Raw genomic sequence first — 25,699 nt, forward strand, 5'->3', positions numbered from 1 at the left:
TCAAGTTATTAGATTTTCCATTTTTCTACAAAGAGTGGATGAAATACTTAAAAGAAATTGAAAATATTACTTATCATTTTTTTGCTTTTTAATTTAACATATTACCTTAGAGAAGTAAATTGAATAAAAGATTTATTATTTATAAAAAAATTATAAACTTACTAAATAAATTGAATTATATAAAAAATAAATAAATATTATATATACTAATTGAAGCACTGATTATTTTTTTTTATATTGTAACAAAAAATTTATTAACATCTAAAATGTTTTTTATTAAGAAATTATAAAATAAATAATTTATATAGTTTTTTATTATAATTATTAATGTATTCAAAAAATATTATTAAAAAGGATAAAATTATAAAATAATTTTTATTATGAATAATTATTTAAATTTGAAAAGATAGTTTTAACGAGTATATATATATATATATATATATATATATATATATATATATATATATATATATATATATATATCATTGGATAAATAAAAAGGTAAATTATTTACTTTTAAAATATTTTTTGTAATCTACTTTAAATATAAAAATATCATTGGATAAATAAAAAGGTAAATTATTTACTTTTAAAATATTTTTGTAATCTACTTTAAATATAAAAAATAATATTTTTTATAATATAACAAGTAACATACTTTTTTTTTCTTGTATTTTATTCTAATTACATTTTATTAGTTGATTAAATTCATTATTATTGTTTTAAAATATAAACTATGTAGGTACGGTAAAGAAAAGTTTCATATATAAATAAACTATATCATTCTTTAAAATAAATAAGTCTCATATATATATATATATATATATATATATATATACTGTATTTTAATATTCTTCCAAATTTAGTGCATTATATTTCATTTTCTAAATCATAGGTATTATATTAAAATTAACTAAAATTATCTACAAACTCAATCAAATAAACTATTACACCATTAGAACGCATCTTAAATATTATAAATAATTTTTCTTACACACCTCCATAAAAAAAATCCAGACTAATAAAATGAAGTAAATAACAAGATAAGGTAATAATGTGTTATTAAGTCAGCAAACAATTTAAATCATCAGCAGAAAACAATATTTCCACATATACCATCATGAAGTTATTTTTTTTTTCCTTAACAAATAATAAACTTACTTAGAATCACACAGTCTAATAAGTACATTAAAGCAAAATGATACTAAATATCATTTAATTTTTTTAAAATCTAAAATGTGATACATGAAAGGCAAAAGTCAACAAGACTTAAACAAACAAACAAGCACCCACGTTGGAGTACCAATAAACCTAGGGGTAAAAAGGGAAAAAAAGCGCGCTTAGAAGACCCCATAGTGTAAGCAAGGAAATGAAAGACTCAACCAGCCTCAGTCTCAGTCTATATAACACTCTCGTTACCACAGAGGGCACAAAAAATTGTGTTGAAAGTAAAATCAAATTTCTTCTTACTTCGCAGACACAAAGCAAGGATTTTCATCCCTTTCTCTCTCCCTCTCTGATTGGGGTTTCACTTTTTCTTCTTATCGTAATCCTTCGGATGTGTGTGCATCTTTTTCCTTTCTCTCTCATCTCTCAGGTACCTTACCAACAACTTGATCCAGTTTTTTCATACCAATTGCTGATTCGGTATCAGTTAATCGCTTTGGCGCAATCGCGGATTGTTATCGACCTATTCTGTTTCTTAAACTTGTTAGTTTGATCGTATTTCATAGGGATTGTGATTGGGTTTTGATTTTGCTTTTGTCTTTGGTTTTAGGTGGTGGTTCAGTGTACTGTTGAGGTGAGATGACAACCCTAAGATCGAGTTGGCCTTCGAGGTTGCGCCAGCTTTTGTCCAACGAGGGTGCCATTGGTCCTTCTGTTAAGTTGGAAACTGAGCCTGTGAGTGTGTCTTTTGTCCTCTCTATCTAATATGCATTGTTTTGTTGTGTTTGCTAATAACAGGGATTAATGTTTTCTAATGATATGGTTTAAGGGGGAATCCATAGTTAGGGTTAAGATTCTTATTGCTTGACATTGATATATGACATGATAAAAAATGTAGCATGGGTGCCTTGATATGAATTGCATTCAAGGATAGAAGTTTGTGTTTTAGTTTTTGGCGGGTTCTGCCTTTCTGACTTCATTCATCTGATTGTGTTTGTGTGTGTTTTAGTTAGAACCTCTTTTTTTTGGTGTGTGTGTGTGTTTGTTATTAAGAGTTTTGTTTTCTAAAGAAAGTATTGGAACTTACTAATGTTTTTATGTAGAAGGATATTAGAGCACTATGCATTTTGTTGATTGTATTTAGTTATTTAGATAATCTGGTATATGCATTGTACTTGTGTTTGTTGATTGAAAGTTTGACAGTGTTGCTGGTATTTATGATTGGAAGTTGTTTTTTTCTGTTGTAACTGTGTCAATTCTTAGGAAAAAGTTGATTCCTGTTTTGCTTCGACCACCAAATGCAATTTTATTTTTTAATTAGTAAAACATTTTACTGAGTTTATGTTTTCTTCAAATTGGTGTAAAGCTAGCAAAAATAGTTGTACATGGGATTAAATCGATAATCTTTGATTTGGAGTTCATTATTTAATACATTACTGTTTCTGTAGTTTATGTTTTGTTTGGCAGTGCGTTTGAAAGGTGAAATGAGCTCTCTCATTTTAGTCTTACATGAACTGAATTGGGATTTGTCTCAAAACTATTAACCACTAACTAGAAAAGTTAGAATAAGCAACTCACTTGTGTACTTGTTTGAATTTTGGCTGTTGTATTTGATTTTTTCAATTCATTTTAATACTTCTTTCTACCATTGTTATATGCAGTATAGAAGATGCCTTTGCTACTAGTTTGTTTAAAATATTGGCAAATGAAGCATAGTTAGTTACGGTGTTTTAAATTTATAAGCTGATGTATTCATCACTGAACTAAATAATATATAGTTACGATAATGATATTTTTACTAGTTTGTTACCTCAAAATTTGAGTATATTAAACTGTTACTGGTTCACCTTAATTGTTGATTTTACCAGTCACTTACTAAAGCTGGTTTAATCAGCATGTAATCGTCTGTTTCTCGTAAAAGTTGTGCTATGCATAAATTTATGTAAGTATTGATAGAACTGAGGCCTCCTGGATGCATTTTTGTTGTTAAACATTGAATATTAGAATATGATTCATAAGCTGCAATTCTACTCTATTTTACTTGCAAGTAGTTTATCTTTTATCATTATTTACTGTCCATTTGCATCTCAGGTACTCGAGACCACGAGAGAATACTGCCTGTGTAGTAGAATGTAGAGTAGTCATGGCTTCTGTCCCCCTCTTAACTGACTCAGTGATAGTTAGAGAGTTATAATGTTGGAAGTCATTTTGGACAAGGGAGTTCATTCAGAATTTAGAGAACTCTCTAGTTTACTCTTATTTTCTAGCTTCTTATTTTTTGTTGCATTCTCTACATTTTATCACTGAAGCATATGGTTTTGTATTCATTGTTTCTGTTAGTTCTGTTGGGACACTAACCAACTTAGAGATAGTAAGTCAGTTATCTTCAAGAGAGCCCATCACCTTGTTCTTTCAAAATATTAAATGCAAAATTTAAGAGAACTCCCAAGTTTACTCTTATTTTCTCACTAATGTAGATATTCTAATATATTGATTTCATGTTGTGTACTGTGTATCTTAGGCTTTGATAGGTTACATCAGTTTAATTTTCTATATACAGAATACAGAAGTGTGAACATACCCTGTTACTCATTAAGAAATAGCAGCTTGTGGCTTTTGAACAGCTTTAGGTTTTGGTACTTCTTTCTTTGCATGCATTGTTTATAGTGGCAATTACCAGGACTCTTCATTTAAATTGTGCATGCTCCATTTATATTAATTCCTTTTGGTAATATTAATATTATTTGGTGACAATTTTCTTTTACTAAACATTTGAGTAATACTGTTACTCATCAGTCAACACTGATTGTGACAAACAAATTTATGATGTTGAATATATTTGCAGATTTGCTTCAACTGCATTTCATATTTTGTATTCTTATGTTCCTTTGTATTTATTTAGATGTTATATTTTTTTACACATGTTCATTCATTTCCTTACCCAACATCCATGTGATGTCATTTTATTTTGGTGGTTGACTGGTTTCAGCCTCCTAAGATCAAAGGATTCATTGAGAAGATTATCAAATGTCCATTACAAGATATTGCCATACCGCTTTCTGGCTTTCGGTGGGAGTACAATAAGGTATTGCCATTTTAGTCTGATGGTTTGTTGGAATGAGTAATTTATTTTATTTTCCCAGTGCTTAAGCCTTTCTTTTATATCAGGGGGATTTCCATCACTGGAGACCATTGTTGCTTCATTTTGAGACATACTTCAAGACTTATTTGTCATGTAGAAACGATTTGACTTTGTTAGATAATCTAGAAGACGACAGCCCATTACCAAAACATGCAATTCTGCAAATATTACGAGTGACACAAATAATTTTAGAGAACTGTGCAAACAAAAGTTCCTTTGATGGCTTAGAGGTTAGTTTGTCAATTGTGTATTATCAATTCCTGGTCTTAATTGATATATTTTTCTTAATTCCTTCCCCTGTGTGTTTTACTCAAGTGATTTATTTTTTTATATTTTAAACTTTTATGTCTGATATTTTATATTTATCCTTTCCTCTTCAGCATTTCAAGCTTTTACTTGCATCGACAGATCCTGAGATTCTTATTGCTGCCTTGGAAACTCTTTCTGCGCTTGTAAAAATTAACCCCTCTAAGCTTCATGGAAGTACAAAGATGATTTGCTGTGGTTCGGTGAACAGCTATCTTTTGTCTCTAGCTCAGGGCTGGGGAAGCAAGGAGGAGGGTTTGGGATTGTACACTTGTATTATGGCAAATGAGGATGCCCAAGATGAAGCACTGAGCTTATTTCCTTCTGATATTACAAAGATTGGTCATGACCAATCAAATTATCGCATAGGTACTACCCTTTATTTTGAATTGCATGCTCCCAGTGCCCAGAGCAAGGAACAAAGTGCAGAGGCAGTTTCCACTGGCACAACAGTTATACACATGCCAGATTTGCATCTGTGCAAAGAAGATGATTTGTCATTGATGAAGCAGTGCATTGAACAATATAGCATTCCTTCTGAGCTCAGATTTTCCTTGCTCACTAGAATCAGATATGCTCGGGCCTTTCGGTCTCCTAGAATATGCAGGCTTTACAGCAGAATTTGCCTACTGGCTTTCATTGTTCTAGTGCAGTCTGGTGATGCCCAGGATGAACTTGTCTCCTTTTTTGCTAATGAACCAGAATATACAAATGAATTGATTAGAATTGTCCGATCAGAGGAAGTTGTATCTGGATCTATTAGAACACTTGCAATGCTTGCTTTAGGAGCTCAATTAGCAGCATGTACATCATCACATCATCGAGCCCGGATACTCAGTGGATCAAATTTAACTTTTGCTGGTGGGAACCGCATGATACTCCTGAATGTGCTCCAAAGGGCTATTTTGTCATTGAAGAGTTCTAATGATCCATCATCCCTTGCCTTTGTTGAAGCACTTCTTCAGTTCTATCTGCTCCATGTGGTTTCAACCTCAACCTCTGCAAATAATATTAGAGGTTCTGGTATGGTACCTACTTTCTTGCCTTTGCTGGAGGATTTTGATCCTACACATATTCATCTTGTCTGTTTTGCTGTGAAAACTCTTCAGAAGCTTATGGATTATAGCAGCTCATCTGTATCATTGTTTAGAGAATTGGGGGGCATTGAACTTTTGACTCAAAGATTACAGAAAGAGGTACACAGAGTCATTGGTTTGGTTGGAGAAACTGATAGCATGATGCTTACTGGTGAAAGCTTTAGACATAATCCTGATCAATTGCACTCCCAGAAGAGGCTCATAAAGGTCTCCCTTAAGGCTCTTGGTTCTGCAACATATGCACCTGCAAACTCTACCAGATCTCAGCATTCTCATGACAGTTCATTACCAACAACTCTCAGCTTGATTTTTCAGAATGTAGATAAGTTTGGTGGTGACATCTATTATTCGGCTGTTACTGTTATGAGTGAAATAATCCACAAAGATCCAACATGCTTTTCTGTTCTGCATGAAATGGGTCTTCCTAATGCATTTTTATTGTCAGTTGGGTCTGACATACTTCCTTCATCAAAGGCTTTGACATGCATTCCAAATGGTCTTGGGGCTATTTGTCTCAATGCCAAAGGGTTAGAGGCTGTTAGAGAATCTTCATCACTACGGTTCCTTGTTGACATTTTCACTAGCAAGAAGTATGTTTTAGCAATGAATGAGGCTATTGTTCCTTTGGCAAATGCTGTGGAGGAACTTCTACGTCATGTATCTTCACTGAGAAGCACCGGAGTTGATATTATCATTGAAATCATCCATAAGATTGCATCCTTTGGGGATGGAAAAAATATAGGGTCTTCTGGAAAAGCTGAGAGCACTGCAATGGAAACAGATTCTAAAAACAAAGAAAATGAAGGCCACTGTTGCATTGTTGGTACATCAAGTTCAGCTGTAGAAGGGATAGGTGATGAGCAGTTTATTCAGCTATGTGTCTTTCATTTGATGGTATTGGTTCAAAGGACTATAGAAAATGGTGAGACATGCCGGTTGTTTGTTGAAAAATTAGGAGTTGAAGCTTTGTTGAAGTTGTTGTTACGCCCCTCTATTGCACAATCCTCAGATGGCATGTCTATTGCTTTACATAGCACTATGGTATTTAAAGGGTTTGCTCAACATCATTCCATTCCTCTGGCACGTGCCTTTTGTTCTTCCCTTAGGGTGCACTTGAAGAAAGCTTTAGAGGGATTAGGTGCAACATCTGAACCTTTGTTGCTAGATCCAAGGATGTCATCTGATGGTGGCTTCTTTTCTTCACTTTTTGTGGTTGAGTTCCTTCTATTTCTCGCGACATCAAAAGACAATCGTTGGGTGACTGCATTGCTTACGGAATTTGGAAATGAGAGTAAGGATGTTCTTGAAGATATTGGGCTTGTACATCGTGAAGTTCTGTGGCAAATTGCTCTACTTGAAAATAGAAAGCCTGAGGATGACGAAGATGGTATTTATTCTTCTAATTCACAACAGGCAGAAGGGGATGCAAGTGAAAGTGAAGAGCAAAGATTCAATTCTTTCAGGCAGTTTCTTGATCCATTATTAAGAAGGAGAACACCAGGATGGAGCATTGAATCTCAGTTTTTTAACCTTATAAATCTTTATCGAGATTTAGGCCGTTCCCCTGGTTCTCAGCATAGATCAATTTCAATTGGGCCATCTAACATGCGGTCAAGTTCTAGTAACCAGGTCCAGCATTCTGGGTCAGATGATACTTCTGAGACTGCTCATAAGAAGGAATCTGACAAGCAGAGACCATATTATACCTCCTGTTGTGACATGGTCAGATCACTTTCATTTCACATTTCCCATTTATTCCAAGAGTTAGGAAAAGTAATGTTGCTACCTTCGCGACGACGGGATGATGTAGTAAATGTAAGTCCTGCCTCCAAATCAGTGGCTTCTACTTTTGCAACCATTGCTTTTGATCACATGAACTATGGTGGCCGTTGTGTAAATCTTTCTGGAACAGAAGAATCCATATCAACAAAATGTCGATATTTTGGGAAGGTGATTGATTTTATGGATAATATTCTAATGGAGAGGCTAGACTCATGCAACCCTATTCTGCTGAATTGCTTGTATGGACGTGGTGTTATTGGAATTGTATTAACTACCTTTGAAGCTACCAGTCAGCTGCTCTTTACAGTTAATCGGGCCCCTGCTTCACCCATGGATACTGATGATGCAAATGCAAAGCAAGATGACAAGGAAGATTCAGATAGTTGGATTTATGGCTCGTTGGCTAGTTATGGGAAATTGATGGACCATCTAGTGACTTCTTCTTTTATATTGTCATCATTCACAAAGCATTTGCTTGCACAGCCCCTCACTAATGGTGATACACCTTTCCCAAGGGATGCTGAGACTTTTGTGAAGGTCCTTCAATCCAGAGTAATGAAGACTGTAATTCCTGTTTGGACTCATCCCCAGTTTGTTGACTGTAGTTACGAATTTATCTCTACAGTTATTTCTATAATTAAGCATGTCTACACAGGCATTGAAGTTAAAAATGTGAATGGTAGTGGTGGTGCTCGTATTACTGGGCCACCTCCTAATGAAACAACTATTTCAACCATTATAGAGATGGGTTTTACAAGGTCTAGAGCAGAAGAAGCTTTGAGGCAAGTTGGGTCAAATAGTGTGGAGTTGGCAATGGAGTGGTTGTTCTCTCATCCAGAGGAGACACAAGAAGATGATGAACTTGCCCGTGCACTTGCCATGTCCCTTGGAAACTCTGAATCAGATTCAAAGGATGCAGCTGCTAATGACAATACCCAACATCTTGAGGAAGAGATGGTCCAACTTCCTCCTGTTGATGAGTTGCTATCTACTTGTACAAAACTTTTGTCAAAGGATCCACTTGCTTTTCCAGTCCGTGACTTGCTTGTGATGATTTGCTCTCAGGATGATGGTCAACATAGAACTAATGTAGTCTCTTTTATTGTGGAACGGATAAAAGAATGTGGTTTGGTTTCTAACAATGGAAATTATGCCATCCTGGCTGCTCTTTTTCACGTTCTTGCCTTAATTCTTAATGAGGATTCTTTAGCTAGGGAAGCTGCATCCAAGAGTGGTATGATTAAAATTACCTCTGACCTACTGTTCCAGTGGGATTCTAGTCTAGATAGCAGGGAGAAGCAGCAGATACCAAAATGGGTCACTGCTGCTTTCCTAGCACTGGACAGGTTGTTGCAAGTGGATCAAAAATTGAATTCTGAAATTACTGAGCAGTTGAAGAAGGAACCTGTGAATAACCAGCAGGTATCAATTACCATTGATGAAGACAGGCAAAACAGGTTGCAGGCTGCATTTGGACTCGGTATGAAGTATGCTGACATACATGAACATAAGAGACTTGTTGAGATTGCTTGTAGTTGTATGAAGAATCAGCTTCCATCCGATACAATGCATGCTGTTCTGTTACTGTGTTCCAATCTTACAAGGAATCATTCTGTAGCTCTTACCTTTTTGGATGCTGGTGGTCTAAGTCTACTTCTTTCTTTGCCAACCAGCAGCCTCTTCCCTGGGTTTGATAATGTTGCTGCCAGTATTGTTCGTCATATTCTTGAAGATCCACAAACACTCCAACAAGCGATGGAATCTGAGATAAAGCATAGTCTTGTAGTTGCGTCCAACCGGCATCCAAATGGAAGGGTCAATCCTCATAATTTCCTTTCAAATTTAGCTTCTGTGGTTTCTCGGGATCCAGCAACTTTTATGCTAGCTGCTCAATCTGTGTGTCAAGTTGAAATGGTAGGTGAGAGGCCGTACATTGTCTTGTTGAAAGACAAGGATAAAGACAAAGCTAAGGAGAAAGATAAAGTACAGAACAGTGATGGGAAAGTTAGTTTGGGAAATACAACCTCACCTGCTATCAATGGAAAAGTTCATGATTCAAATACCAAGAGTGCCAAAGGTCACAAAAAGCCTTCCCAAAGCTTTGTTAATGTAATAGAACTTCTTCTTGAATCTATTTGCACTTTTGTTCCCCTTTGAAGGATGACATTGCTTCAAATGCTCTTCCTGGAACTGCAGCATCAACTGATATGGAAATTGATGTCTCCTTGGCTAAAGGAAAAGGAAAAGCTGTTGCCAACATGTCCGAGGACAATGAAACCGGTAGTCAGGATGCTTCTGCATCACTTGCAAAGACTGTCTTCATTCTAAAGCTTCTGACAGAGATATTATTGATGTATTCATCATCTGTTCATGTTCTACTTCGACGAGATGCTGAAATGAGCAGCATTAGGGGTTCTTATCAAAAGAGTCCTGCAGGTTTAAGCATGGGTGGGATATTTTATCATATTCTTCATAATTTTCTTCCATATTCTAGAAACTCAAAGAAGGACAAGAAAGTTGATGGGGATTGGAGGCAAAAACTAGCAACCAGGGCCAACCAGTTTTTGGTGGCTGCTTGTGTTCGATCCACAGAGGCAAGGAAAAGGGTTTTTAATGAGATTAGTTATATCATCAATGAATTTGTTGATTTATGTCATGGCATTAGGAGTCCAGGCAATGAAGTTCAGGTTTTTGTTGATCTATTGAATGATGTTTTGGCTGCACGTACACCTGCTGGTTCATCCATCTCAGCTGAGGCTACCACCACTTTTATTGATTCTGGATTGGTTAAACCATTCACTTGTACTCTACAAGTTTTGGACCTTGACCATCCTGATTCATCTGAAGTTGCTACTGGTATTATTAAAGCTCTTGAATTGGTAACCAAGGAGCATGTCCATTCAGTTGACTCTAGTAAGGGTGATATTTCTGCAAAACCTTCTGTTCTAAGTCAACCTGGAAGAACTGATAATATTGGTGAGATCTCTCAGTCCATGGAAACGACCTCACAAGCCAATCCCGATTCCCTTCAAGTTGACCATGTCAGGTCTTATGCAGTTCGCTCCTATGGTGGTGGTTCAGAAGCTGTTACTGATGACATGGAACATGATCAAGATTTTGATGGAAGTTTTGCTCCTGGTAATGAGGATGATTACATGCATGAGAATTCCGAGGATGCAAGAGATCTTGAAAATGGAATGGAAAATGTGGGTCTACAGTTTGAAATTCAACCTCGTGGCCAAGAAAACCTTGATGAAGATGATGATGATATGTCTGGTGATGAAGGTGAGGATGTGGATGAAGATGAGGAGGATGACGAGGAACACAATGATTTGGAAGAAGTCCATCATTTGCCACTTCCTGACACAGATCAAGATGAACATGAGATTGATGATGAAGATTTTGATGATGAAGTGATGGAGGAAGAGGATGAGGATGATGAGGAAGATGAAGATGGTGTTATACTGCGACTTGAGGAGGGAATTAATGGAATTAATGTTTTTGACCATATTGACGTTTTTGGCAGAGATAATAGTTTTGCAAATGAGGCGTTTCATGTGATGCCACTTGAAGTTTTCGGATCTAGACGTCCTGGACGAACAACATCTATTTATAGTCTTTTGGGCAGAACTGGTGATACTGCCTTGCCTTCTCGTCATCCACTCTTGCTTGAACCTTCTTCTTTTCCCCCACTTACTGGGCAATCAGGCTAGTTTCTCTGAGTTTTCTTGTTATTGATAATCTATTTCAACAGTGGTTTTTTCTTAGCTTATTAGTTATTTCAAGACTTGATATTTTTAATGACATTTGGGATTTTTGGTATCTTGTTTAAATATTACAGATAGTTCATTGGAGAACAGCTCAGTGGGTTTGGATAATATATTTCGATCCCTGAGAAGTGGACGCCAAGCACAACGTTTGCATTTGTGGACTGATAATTACCAGCAAAGTGGTGGGACAAGTGCTGTTGTTGTTCCACAAGGCCTTGAGGAGTTGCTTGTGAATCAATTGAGGCGACCAAGTGCTGAAAAGTCATCCAATCAGAACATAGCAGAAGCAGGCTCTCATGCTAAAGTTGGAATCACCCAGGCACAGGATGCAGGAGGTGCAATGCCTGATGTCCCCGTTGAAAGTGATCCTATTCTGGAAGTTAGTACAACAACTCCTTCAGTCATTGATAATAGTAACAACGTAGATGCAAGACCAACAGGGACTGGTCCTTCACAAGCAAATGTTTTAAGCACACAATCTCAGGCAGTTGAGATGCAATTTGAACATAATGATGGGAATGTGAGAGATGTTGAAGCTGTCAGCCAGGAGAGTAGTGGTAGTGGAGCAACTTTTGGTGAAAGCCTTAGGAGCTTGGATGTTGAGATTGGAAGTGCTGATGGCCATGATGATGGTGCTGAAAGGCAGGTTTCTGCAGATAGGATAGCAGGTGATTCACAGGCTGCCCGCACCAGAAGAGCAAACATTCCTTTGACTCAATTTTCTCCTGTGGTTGGAAGAGATGCGTCCCTTCACAGTGTTACTGAAGTTTCTGAAAATTCAAGCCATGATGCAGACCAAGATGGTCCAGCAGCAGCAGAACAACCGGTAAACAGTGATGCGGGATCAGGAGCTATTGATCCTGCTTTTCTTGATGCCCTTCCTGAGGAGCTGCGTGCTGAAGTCCTCTCAGCTCAGCAGGGTCAAGCAGCTCAGCCATCAAATGTTGAGTCTCAAAACACTGGGGATATTGATCCAGAGTTCCTTGCTGCTCTTCCAGCTGATATTAGAGCAGAAGTTTTAGCTCAGCAGCAAGCACAGAGATTGCATCAGTCTCAGGAACTGGAAGGGCAACCTGTGGAAATGGATACAGTCTCAATAATTGCAACTTTTCCATCAGACTTACGAGAAGAGGCAAGTTTATACTTTCACTATTATATAAAAATGAGACTCTGTGATTTTAAGTTCTTTCCCCTTTTCAGGTTCTGTTAACATCACCAGATACTATCCTTGCCAATCTTACACCTGCTCTTGTTGCTGAGGCAAATATGTTGCGGGAGAGGTTTGCTCATCGTTACAGTCGTACTATGTTTGGTATGTATCCTAGAAGTCGTAGAGGGGAGACTTCAAGACGAGAAGGTGTTGGTTCTGGTCTGGATGCAGCTGGGGGAACCATTTCTTCTCGCCGGTCTGGTGGAGCCAAGGTTGTTGAAGCTGATGGAGCACCTCTTGTTGATACAGAAGCTTTGCATGCTATGATTCGGTTATTTCGCGTAGTGCAGGTATTACTTTGTGAAGTCCTTCAAATAAGAGTTGTGGGGAAATCAAATAGTATTTTAGGAAAGAATAAATTAGGAAATTTGTGTATTTCATAACAAGTATATATTTTATTGTAATCAGTACAGATTTGAATAAATAGGGACAATCCCATAAATCAAGGGATTCTAGAATAGAATATAGTTATTATATTTCCTAAAATAGCTTAGGTCTCCCGTATATATCTTGTATGATCTCTTTGTAATAAAAATATCAATTTCCATTTAACCTAATTTCCAGATGGTATCAGAGCTTCCGATCTAGGAAGCTCTGTCTGCGCATTGTAAACCCTAAGACGGCAGCCTGCATTGCTGCTGCATTTTTCTTAACCCTAAGACGGCAGCCTGCATTGCTGCTGCATCTCTCATAACCCTAAGACGGCAGCCTGCATTGCTGCTGCATCTTTTCCTATATTCATTACATTTTTTTTCCCTTGCTATTGCAACCTTCTCTATCGCTCAATCTTCTGTTGCTGCTGTCTTCTCTGTGCCTTAATTGCACAGCCTTTCCTTTTTTCCGCTCAGCCATCTTCTTGCTATGATGTCAAGGGAAGCGGAAGTTGTGAACCCAACCCCAGAAACAGGGAATTCCCATTCCCAGCTTCCTGGAGAACTGCAGAATATCCATTCTGCATATCGACTCAATGGAAGAAATTATTTGAAGTGGGCCCAACTTGTTCGTACAGTGCTGAAGGGAAAGGGGAAGTTGAGTCACCTGATGGAGTCTGGACCCAAACAGGAGGATCCCAAGTTTACTACATGGGATGAGGAAGATTCAATGATCATGGCGTGGCTGTGGAATTCAATGATTCCAGAAATCAGCGACACATGCATGTTCCTTAATTCGGCAAAAGAGATTTGGGATGCTGTAGAGCAAACCTACTCTAAAGCCAAAGATGCTGCTCAAGTATATGACGTAAAGGTGAAAACTTTGGCAGCAAAACAAGGGAACAAGACTGTTACAGAATATGCCAATCAGTTGAAATCATTATGGATGGAGCTAGACCATTATAGAGTCATAAAAGCCAAATGTACTGAAGATTCAGCACTTCTCAAGGAATATATCGAACAAGACAGAGTTTATGATTTCCTTGTTGGTTTGAATCCTGAATTTGATCAAGTTAGGATTCAAATATTGGGGAAGCAAAAGGTACCATGCTTCAATGAAGTGGTGGCTATTGTGAGAAGTGAAGAAAGCAGAAGGGGTCTCATGTTGGAGAGTCCAGCAGTAGTAGAGAACTCAGCAATGGTGGCTGACCATAAAGGAGAACAGACGTTGGCCATGGTAGCCGAACAGAAGAAAGGAGGATCAGCAAATGTGGAGAAAAAAGGTGATGGTCTCTGGTGTACCTACTGCAATAAGCCTCGTCATACCCGAGAGAAGTGCTGGAAGTTGCATGGGAAGCCTTTAAATCGAGATCGAGAAGGGGGACACAGAGGAGGCCCCTCAAGGAAAGGAGGACAAGTTTATGTTGCTGCTGGAACAAATGAAGGAAATAATCCAGAAGCTGCTGCCCATCTTAATCAAGAGGAGATAGAAAGGGTGAGAACCTTTCTTAGTAAGCTGGAAAAACCTACAGGTGTGTGTTCTTTGGCATATTCAGGTAAGTTTCCACTTTCTTTTGGATTAAATGTCTCAGATACACCCTTTAACAATTACTGGATATTGGACTCTGGAGCCACAGACCACATGACACCATTAGCCAAATACTTCTCCACATATTCCCCATGTCCCAGCAACAAGAAAATTGCCACAGCAGATGGAACCCTTATAACTGCAGCTGGTCAAGGAAATATCCAAATCAATTCTTTAATAACCTTAAAAGATGTTCTCCATGTCCCAAAGCTGTCCACCAACCTAGTCTCTATACGAAAACTTATAAAGGATTTGTCATGTAAGGTTGTTTTTTACAACGATCATTGTGTATTTCAGGACAAGGATTCGGGGAGGATGATTGGACATGCTAGAGAATGGAATGGCCTTTATTATCTTGAAGATCCAAATCTGTCCAACAAAAACAGAATCTCTCATTCCTTCATATCTGAATCTTTGATGACCAACAGAGAAAAAATCATGCTTTATCATTGTCGGTTGGGACATCCCTCCTTTGGAGTGATCAAAATTATGTTTCCCTCTCTGTTTACAAAGTTAGATGTTGAGAGTCTTCATTGTGAGGTGTGTGAACTTGCTAAGCACAAGCGTGTATCTTTTCCAATAAGTAATAAAATTAGCAATTTCCCCTTTTATCTTGTTCATACTGATGTATGGGGACCTTCTAATGTTTCAAATGTGTCTGGTGCTCGATGGTTTGTCACCTTTATAGATGATTGTACAAGGGTCACTTGGGTTTTCCTACTTAAACAAAAATCAGAAGTCAGTTCTGTCTTCCTAAACTTCCACTCCCTGATAAAAGGTCAGTTTGGTGTTAATATTAAGAGGCTTAGGTCAGATAATGCCAAAGATTACTTCAATCATGTCCTTAATTCTTTTTGTCAAAAAGAAGGTATAATTCATGAGTCCTCTTGTGTCAAAACACCACAGCAGAATGGGGTCGCAGAAAGAAAAAATGGGCATCTATTAAATCAGACTCGGGCATTGTTGTTCCAACATAGTGTTCCAAAAAATCTCTGGGGGGAAGCTGTTCTTACAGCAACACACCTTATCAATAGACTACCCTCTAGAGTCTTAGGATCAAAAAGCCCTATGGAAGCTTTGTCGTCTTTCTATCCAAACCTATCCACTACAAATAATCTTAAACCAAGAGTTTTTGGGTGCATCTCATATGTCCATATTCATAATACAGACAGGGGGAAACTTGATCCTAGAGCCTTAAAGTGTGTCTTTGTTGGTTACTCACTCACTCAGAAAGGGTATAAATGCTACCACCCCCCATCCAAAAAATTCTTTGTGTCTAGGGATGTTACCTTCAATGAACAAGAGGGCTATTTCCATCAACCTTATCTTCCGGGGGAGAGTTTCAGGGAAGATAAGGAAAGTAGTAATTCTGGTTTTCCCATTCTTCCAGACCTGATATTTGAACCTAAACTAGATCAAATTGAAGCTGTACCAAGTGAAATTAATTGTGAAGCTGATCAAGGAGATGTTGAAGCTGGAAAATTTGGTAAGAAGCTGGTATACTCAAGAAAGACTAAGGCCATTCCAGGATCAAGCAATGTTCAAGAATCCAACTCAAATCCACAAAAAGAGGTAACAATTTTTTCTCCAGCTGTGCAGGCTGAAATTGAAACCCAAAATGATCTTGACCTCCCAATTGCCATTAGAAAAGGGCCAAGAAAATGCACCAAACAGCCAATCTACCCTCTCTCAAATTACCTGTCCTTTGAAAATTTCTCTCCTACCCATAAAGCCTTCCTAGTAAACCTAAACACTACACTCCTACCTAATACCCTATCTGAGGCATTGTCTGACAGAAAATGGAGGCAAGCCATGGATGTAGAGATGGAGGCGTTAGAGAAGAACAACACCTGGGAGTTAGTCACCTTACCAATAGGAAAGAGGCCAGTTGGATGTAAGTGGGTTTATACAGTGAAATACAAGGCTGATGGATCAATTGAGAGATATAAGGCAAGACTAGTTGCCAAAGGGTTCACCCAAACCTATGGAGTTGATTATTTGGAGACCTTTGCTCCGGTTGCCAAAATGAACACAGTTAGGGTGATATTGTCTCTTGCTGCCAATTATGGCTGGAACTTGGAACAATTTGATGTTAAGAATGCTTTCCTACATGGAGACCTTGAAGAAGAAATTTATATGGAGATACCTCCGGGATACGGTAGAGACGTTGTAACCAACACTGTTTGCAAGCTGAAAAAGGCATTATATGGGCTAAAACAGTCCCCCCGTGCATGGTTTGGCAGGTTTACTAAAGTTATGACAGGTCTAGGTTACAAACAAAGTCAAGGGGACCATACTTTGTTCTTTAAACATTCCAAGTCAGGGGGAGTAACAATATTATTGGTGTATGTGGATGACATAATATTAACTGGAGATGATAAAGAAGAGCAGCGATTGTTGAGCCAATGCTTGGGCAAGGAATTTGAGATCAAGACCTTGGGAAAACTAAAATATTTTTTGGGAATTGAAGTTGCCCACTCCAAGAATGGGATATTTATATCCCAGCAGAAGTATATCACTGATTTGCTCAAGGAAACTGGCAAGGCAGCGTGCAAACCTGCTAGTACCCCATTAGAACCAAACATAAAGCTTGGAAATGCAGAAGAAGACGTTGCTGTTGAAAAAGAGATGTACCAGCGATTAGTGGGCAGACTTATATATTTGTCTCATACCAGGCCAGATATTGCCTATGCAGTGAGTTTAATTAGCCAATTTATGCATAGCCCAAAGGAGACCCATTTACAAGCTGCCCACAGAATTTTACAGTACCTTAAAGGAACTCCAGGAAGAGGGATTCTATTCAAAAGGAATGGTAATGTGAAGCTTGAAGCCTATACTGATGCTGATTATGCAGGGTCAATTGTGGATAGGAGGTCAACTACAGGTTATTGCACCTTTCTTGGAGGAAATCTTGTGACTTGGAGAAGTAAAAAGCAGGGTGTAGTGGCTCGGTCCAGTGCTGAAGCGGAATTCCGAGCCATGGCACAAGGTATATGTGAGTTGCTATGGCTTAAAATCATCTTAGAAGACTTGAGGATAAAATGGGAAGAACCTATGAAGCTCTATTGTGATAATAAGTCAGCAATCAGCATAGCCCACAATCCAGTGCAGCATGATAGAACAAAGCATATTGAAGTGGACAGACACTTCATCAAAGAAAAGCTTGATAGTGGCTTGATATGCACTCCATATGTGTCCTCTCAAGATCAAATTGCAGACATTCTTACCAAGGGGCTGGGCTGCCACAATTTTGAGAAGATTGTATCCAAGCTGGGAATGGAAAACATCTATTCACCAGCTTGAGGGGGAGTGTGGGAAATCAAATAGTATTTTAGGAAAGAATAAATTAGGAAATTTGTGTATTTCATAACAAGTATATATTTTATTGTAATCAGTACAGATTTGAATAAATAGGGACAATCCCATAAATCAAGGGATTCTAGAATAGAATATAGTTATTATATTTCCTAAAATAGCTTAGGTCTCCCGTATATATCTTGTATGATCTCTTTGTAATAAAAATATCAATTTCCATTTAACCTAATTTCCAGAAGAGTCATTCTTTATTCTCCATAATAATTCGTTGTTTATTTTTTTGCAGCCACTCTACAAGGGCCAACTACAGAGGCTTCTTTTAAATCTTTGTGCTCATAGTGAAACGAGAATCTCTCTAGTGAGAATTCTGATGGACTTACTGATGCTTGATGTTAAAAGACCTGTCAGTTATTTAAGTAAAGTTGAACCACCATATAGATTATATGGTTGTCAGAGCAATGTAATGTATTCACGTCCTCAATCTTTTGATGGTAAGAATACTTGATTATGCAACATAAATACAGTTTGTCATTGGTGCTTATTGTGTGAATCTTCCCAGTTATAATTTGTCTGAAATGTATTTTATTTTCTTATTTCATGAGCTTTTGCATACCGGAGTGTCCATCTTTAATGTTTAGTCTTTTTCTTGGCAATGGATTTATTTATACCTTTCATATTGTTTAATCACATAGGAGTTCCCCCATTGCTGTCTCGTAGAATACTTGAAACTCTCACTTATCTTGCTCGCAATCATCTGTACGTGGCTAAAATTTTGCTTCAGTTCAGACTACCTCACCCTACAATAAAAGAACCAGTTGACGAACGGGGAAAAGCTGTGATAGTTGGTGAAGGTGAAGAAAATATAAGTGAAAGTAATGAAGGGTACATCTCCATTGCAATGCTTTTGGGTCTCTTGAACCAACCACTTTATTTGCGGAGCATAGCCCATCTTGAGCAGGTGATGCTTTGGTTTTATTGGCATCTTTGTCATTTAATTTCACGTACCATCAGAGTTTCAGCCAGTGCTGACATAATTATCATGTATCTGTGGTGTGTTTTCAGCTGCTAAATTTACTGGATGTTATCATTGATAGTGCTGGAAACAAGTCATCTGACAAGTCCCTGATATCTACTACCCTGCCATCAGGTCCACAAATTTCTGCTGTGGAGGCAGACGTGAATGCAGATTCTAATATTTTATCACCTAGGGATGACACATCTACTGATGTTGAGGGTTCCTCCAAACCCACATCTTCTGGTCATAATGTCGAATGTGATTCCCATGGAGTGTTGAGTAATCTTCGAAAAGTAGAACTCCGACTCCTTTGCTCCCTACTCGCACAAGAAGGGTATGTGTTTGGCCTATGCTTGTTGTCAACATATCTGCCATTTGTGTATATTGTCATAATGACTAGGAGATTTTGTGTTCTTGACAGTGTAAGGGTGGGGGTGGTTTAACTCGTGACTTATAAGCATTAAAGTACTTTAGAAATAGTCAGCTTTATTGATATATGCATTTGCTTGCATATTTGTTTGTAATGCCACTGTTGAAGTAATCACCAATTAGAGCTTCTGGCTATAACTGTTGATATACAAAGTTGTTTTATTAACCTTGGAGTTGATCTGACATTTTGTGCATTACTATCAGATTGTCAGATAATGCATATACCCTTGTTGCGGAGGTAATGAGGAAATTAGTGGCCATAGCTCCAAATCATTGTGAGCTTTTTGTCACTGAGCTGGCAGAAGCAGTTCAAAAGTTGACTTCATCTGCAATGAATGAGTTACATGTATTTGGTGAAGCAATGAAATCACTGCTCAGTACTACTTCTACGGATGGAGCTTCAATTTTGAGAGTTTTGCAAGCCTTGAGTTCACTTGTAACTTTACTGACTGGGAAGGAGAATGATAAAGGTATTCCTGCCCTTTCTGAGGTTTGGGAAATCAATTCAGCATTAGAGCCTTTGTGGCATGAGCTGAGCTGTTGCATAAGTAAGATAGAATTTTACTCCGAGTCTGCATCCGAGTCTTTGACATCTTCTAGTACATTTGTGTCTAAACCGTCTGGTGTGATGTCTCCACTACCAGCTGGTTCTCAAAATATATTACCGTACATTGAATCTTTCTTTGTGGTCTGTGAGAAATTGCATCCTGCTCAGCCAGGTGCTAGTCATGAATCAAGTATTCCTGTTATTTCTGATGTTGAGTATGCTAGCACATCTGCTCCCCAGAAAGCATCTGGAACTTCTGCAAAAGTAGATGAGAACATGCTGCTTTTGTACGGTTCTCAGAGAAGCATAGGAAGCTACTAAATTCTTTTATAAGGCAAAACCCTGGTTTGCTCGAGAAATCTTTCTCACTTATGCTGAAGGTTCCTAGATTTATTGACTTTGATAACAAACGAGCCCATTTCCGTTCAAAAATTAAGCATCAGCACGACCATCACCATAGCCCCTTGAGAATATCAGTGAGAAGGGCATATGTTCTAGAAGATTCTTATAACCAGCTTCGCATGAGATCAACTCAAGATTTAAAGGGAAGGTTGACTGTTCACTTCCAAGGGGAGGAGGGTATTGATGCAGGTGGGCTTACAAGGGAATGGTATCAATTGTTGTCCAGAGTTATTTTTGATAAAGGAGCACTGCTTTTTACTACAGTGGGAAATGAATCAACGTTTCAGCCAAACCCTAACTCTGTTTACCAAACAGAACATTTATCTTATTTCAAATTTGTTGGTAGAGTGGTGGGTCCCTTTTCAATTGTTTTGAATATTTTCTTTTAGTCATATATGATTATTTTTATACCCCTTTCTGTCTTATCCAGGTTGGAAAAGCATTATTTGATGGCCAACTCTTGGATGTTCATTTTACTCGATCATTTTACAAGCACATTCTTGGGGTCAAAGTTACATATCATGATATTGAAGCCATTGATCCTGGTTATTTCAAAAATTTGAAATGGATGCTTGAGGCAAGTGCATTTATTTAGACCTCTCCCTCCCTTTATATTTTAATCACACTTGGTTTATTGTTCAATTTGTGATGATTCTCTGTTTCTGGTATGATTGCAGAACGATATTAGTGATGTTCTGGATCTTACTTTTAGCATTGACGCAGATGAGGAAAAATTGATCTTATATGAACGAAATGAGGTATTTACAATGCTCTTAAAACTGATATGGAATGTTGGATTATGCATTGTTATATGGTCTAATTATGATCATATCTAGGTGACGGATTATGAGTTGATTGCCGGTGGACGGAATATCAAAGTTACTGAGGAGAACAAACATCAATATGTTGATTTGGTTGCCGAGCATCGGTTGACAACAGCTATTCGACCTCAGATAAATTCTTTCTTGGAAGGGTTCAATGAATTGATTCCCAGGGAGTTGATATCGATATTCAATGATAAAGAGCTGGAATTATTGATCAGTGGACTTCCTGATATTGATTGTAAGACTCGGTCCTTTACATTAGCTTTTATCAGATGTGATCAATGTTCGATTGCTCTCCCCACGAGAATTTGCCTGGAAGGGCAAATTTGACTGTTCTTTTATTTTATTTTATTTCAGTGGATGACTTGAGAGCAAACACTGAATATTCTGGATATAGTGCTGCATCGCCAGTTATCCAATGGTTTTGGGAGGTTGTTCAAGGTTTAAGCAAAGAAGACAAGGCTAGGCTATTGCAGTTTGTGACAGGCACATCAAAGGTATACTGCTATCGAGGAACTTTTCAAATTTTAATAGGCTACTCATTCCGGATATATTGCATGTGAACACCATCCATACGATCTACTTGAAATCGCACATGTTCATGTATTCAATTTATTTCTGAAGCATTTTAGTCAAGAGTGAGTCTATTGAGATCAGCTGCTTCAGGGTATGAGATGAGTGTGACTGAGTTTTATTCCTGAATGCATGCAAATGATCTTAGTAGTGTATCGAAATTGTGATGAAGGTCATAGAATTGTAAGGTCTTACACATTTTGTAAGACTCTCTGATGGATCCTGAGTAGGATTGTAGTGTAAAAGCTGATCATACTTGTAGGGCCGTGGAATTTGTGGGTTTTAAGCATTTGAATTTGTTTGATGCAACTGGGCTTTTGTAGGTTTGGGTGACCTGAAAGCCAAACTCTTTTTTTTCCCTAGTTCCTTTCTTTGCTGCAAGTCATTGGATTTTGAAGCTTTCTCTAACACCACCATTCAAAATCCTTTCCTCAAGCTTTTAGATCTTGTTCTAAGTCATCTCTCCTATTTGGTCTACGCTCTCGAGACCTGACTTGTCTATTATGTGTTGGGGCATCATCCATTCTTTCTTTGGCCAGATCATCAGTGTGTCTCTTCACTGTTCTACTAGATCTGACTGAACTGCTGAAGAAGCTCTAACTGGTTTTTTTTCCTGAAACCCATAAACTTGGCTTTTGTATCCTTTATTTGAAATAAAAGATATCTAGACTAATGTTCTTGTCTGTTCTCTTTCTGCTTGATTATTTTTCTTTTAGTAATTGCTATTGAATATAAAATAAATTTTAATATTATAATCAATATTTGAAGTATTCCCTAAATTTCAACGATTGTATGTATTAGTTGATCATTTTTATACATTTTCTTACTTTTGGTAAAATCTTAGGATTTTTGTTCCAATTGCACGAGTTTTTTCATACCTCTCCCCATAAGATTTTTTATTTTGACAACCTTGGATCTAAGGTTTCTCTGTACTTGGAAATATAAGATTCAATTATTTTTTAGGAACTCTTCATTATGATATGGTAATGACGTAGACACATTTTTCTTTTTCTAACTTGAAGCCGTAAAAACATCTACAATACAATTTGGGGGTCTGATTTTTACAACCAATGTTTCAGGTGCCTTTGGAAGGCTTTAGTGCTCTTCAAGGAATTTCGGGCTCCCAGAAGTTTCAGATACACAAGGCCTATGGAAGTCCGGATCACTTACCTTCTGCTCATACCTGGTATGTCGTTTTCCCCTTTCCAAATTCCATATATGCATTTGGTTTTAGTTGTGATTATCTGTGATGGATAATTATAGTGGTGTGATTTGAAGCAATCTAAAACTGAACTTTCTTCGCGCAGTTTCAATCAATTAGATTTGCCGGAGTATCCATCTAAACAACATTTGGAAGAGAGGTTACTGCTTGCAGTTCACGAGGGAAGTGAGGGTTTTGGATTTGGATGAGAAATTTCATCGGGGTGGGTACAAAATACAATGTATTACAATTTTAGGTTAGGAGCTATTTCAGAATAGAATCCAGTGGTACAGGGGATTGAAGTTTTTAAGTTCATATCATGTTAATATCTTGTACAGTCGTATATTTGCAATGGGAAATGCCGGTGGCAGTTTTTTAATCACCCCCACTCTGCACTGCATAATCAGATCTCAGAGCCTATACTCTTTGCAAATACTCTACCTGTTCATTTTCATACACCTTTTTTGTTATCGTCATCTTTGAGAATTTTTAATAGCAAAGTTTTCTGGTATTAGCATTTATAGTTGTAAAACTTCCACTTCACCAGTTCTCCCATGTGCATATTTTATTCTGTATTTCAAACAAAATTAGTGGTTTCATTCCACTTAAAATTTTTCCTTGTTTCGTTTTCAGTTCCTTTAAGAATATGAAACTCGTGAGATCAGTCTCATGCGTATAATTTATCTTCCTTCTTTCTCTCTTTAACCAAATAAATAAAATTTGACGTTAATTTATTACCTTTTGCTCTTTATCTCACTCTATCCAAACACTGTTACAGTCTAAAGAGGTTTTACAAGACACTGTAATTTTTTTACTTTCATTTATAACCTTCAAATTGTGCAATTTTAAAAAAAATAAAACTAGAATTTTTTTAGAGTTGCGGGCAAAAATTTATGAAGATACGGGAAGAAAGAAATTGTCCTCACGTAAAAGCGATGAGAAAGAACAACTGTAAAAAATAAGCCTTCTATTCCCCCACCTATTTCTCAGTTAGTGGATATATATATATGTGTGTATATATATATATATATATATATATATATATATATATATATATATATATATATATATATATATATATATATATATAATCAAATAATTAAAATAATCACAGTAATAATTAAATAACGAAGTTGAAATCTTTGCTGTGATTTAACTCTTGAGTTATACACGCATACAGTGAATTGTTCTATTTGGCTTTTTAAATTAAACCGTCTTTATCCACTCTTATATTTTATAGATGGGAAAAGCATTGTTTTTTTAAGTCACTAACTTAGTTAATTTTTATCCATTCTTTATATGTTAAATGATTAATTTTAATTTCTTTTAAAAAATATAAAAAACACCAATTAAAAAGTAAAATTAATTAAAATTAAGTGATTTTTTTTAAAAAAGTCACTGAATCCTTTTTATTCTTCTTTTTGTTTCACTGTCATAATTAATGAATTATAGAAAATATAAATTTTAAAGTGCTTAAAAGTAAGGTGAGGGAAAAAATGTAATATATTAAGAACTTAAAGAAACTTTATAATTTTTACATTAGTCACTAAAAAAGAATAAATTTACCATACCTAATAATGATTAACTTCGAGTATAAAATCTACAAAACTTACACTGACAACAAATTTTAACTATCAATTTATGCAATGACAACAAATTTTTCATTACTATGTGTGCTTCAGTTGTAAACTTTTGAACTTCTGAGTGCGTCAACCTTTTCTCAGTTTATTATTCCTTGTCTTTCTTTCTCCATCTGTGGATGTTTTAATTAGTTACTTACAATCATGCTTTTAATCTCTATTATTATGTTCACAAATTAATTAAATGAATAAACACTATTAATTTGGTCCACAGCTTTAGGTTATTTGTCTCGTCAGCTTTCTGCTTAATAATTCTCCATTCTTTATTTTTCAAATAGTTTATCCTTTTTTTTTCAATTTTCTAAATAATGTCTTTTGTGATGTTCAGACGTATGGCTTAATATATTTTTATCTCCGTAAAATTATATTTTTTATATTGTTTCTGCCCCCACCTAATACTTTTGCATTGGTTAGGAGTTAAAATCAAGTATATTTTAAATGTTTCTTTTTCCTTTCATCATTCAATAGGGCTTTGTTCACTTGAATGAATTTGAAGAAGAGTGATTAAAGGAATTTGAGAAGATTTAAAAATAAATTGTTTTGTTGATTTGGAAGTAAAGTTTGTGAGAATTAATGTAATATTTGATTGATGGTGACAGATTAAAAAAATTTACTTTCAAATCCACTCTCATTTACCTTCAAATTTTCTCAAATCCTCTCAATCACTCTCCTCCAAATCCATTCAAGTGAACAAAACCTTAAAGACAAAACCTTCTATGTTTCAAAGGAGATAATGTATAGTGATTGATCCTGACGATGTCATTCAAATTTTGGATTGGAACAGAAGTATCTATAGTGGGTTAATAAGAAAACTTTCGATCATATTAATTTTTTGAAAAATACTAATTGCATTTATAGAATCAACATGGACCATAAGTTTATGTTCCTATTACAATAATATTTACTTGGAGAATATAATAAATAGTAATAGAATAATAAATAATAATCAACTTATTAAACTTTCTAGATTTATTTGTAATATTTAATATTTATTTGGAGAGTATAATAAATAGTAATAGAATAATAAATAACAACCAACCTATTAAACTTTCGAGATTTATTTGTAATATTTAAATAGACATGTTTAGACTGATTTATAACGAAAAAACTTAAAAACTTTAATATGTTTATTACACAAAAGAAATACTTTTAGACTTTTATTCGTTATAGTTTTTACAAATAAGTTGGCTGATATGAAATATTTTATCATAAGTCCCAATCCATATAAAATCATGATTTTTTTATTATTATTTTAGACATTGGAAATTTTTTGTCTCTACACTTTTAAGACCAAAACTTCTCATTATTTATAACTTTTTT

At 36.3% G+C, this 25,699-nt stretch overlaps 1 protein-coding gene across 1 annotated transcript; it reads left to right on the forward strand.

Moving 5' to 3' along the window:
* Positions 1-1,430: 1,430 nt before the first annotated feature.
* LOC124821700 (E3 ubiquitin-protein ligase UPL1-like) lies at positions 1,431-23,121 on the forward strand. The gene is given in 19 exon segments (XM_088094232.1): positions 1,431-1,597; positions 1,778-1,902; positions 4,157-4,252; positions 4,336-4,539; positions 4,690-9,640; positions 9,643-11,202; positions 11,336-12,396; positions 12,465-12,764; positions 18,035-18,239; positions 18,441-18,706; positions 18,811-19,097; positions 19,397-20,010; positions 20,013-20,491; positions 20,572-20,718; positions 20,819-20,899; positions 20,978-21,203; positions 21,323-21,462; positions 22,618-22,724; positions 22,846-23,121. Coding segments are annotated over 18 exon segments (10,923 nt in total). The 5' UTR covers positions 1,431-1,597; positions 1,778-1,806; the 3' UTR covers positions 22,949-23,121.
* Positions 23,122-25,699: the final 2,578 nt, after the last annotated feature.

The sequence above is a fragment of the Vigna umbellata genome, chromosome 7, assembly GCF_029865625.1.
Source record: "Vigna umbellata cultivar VRB3 chromosome 7, Vumbellata_1.0, whole genome shotgun sequence".
Taxonomy (NCBI): domain Eukaryota; kingdom Viridiplantae; phylum Streptophyta; class Magnoliopsida; order Fabales; family Fabaceae; genus Vigna; species Vigna umbellata.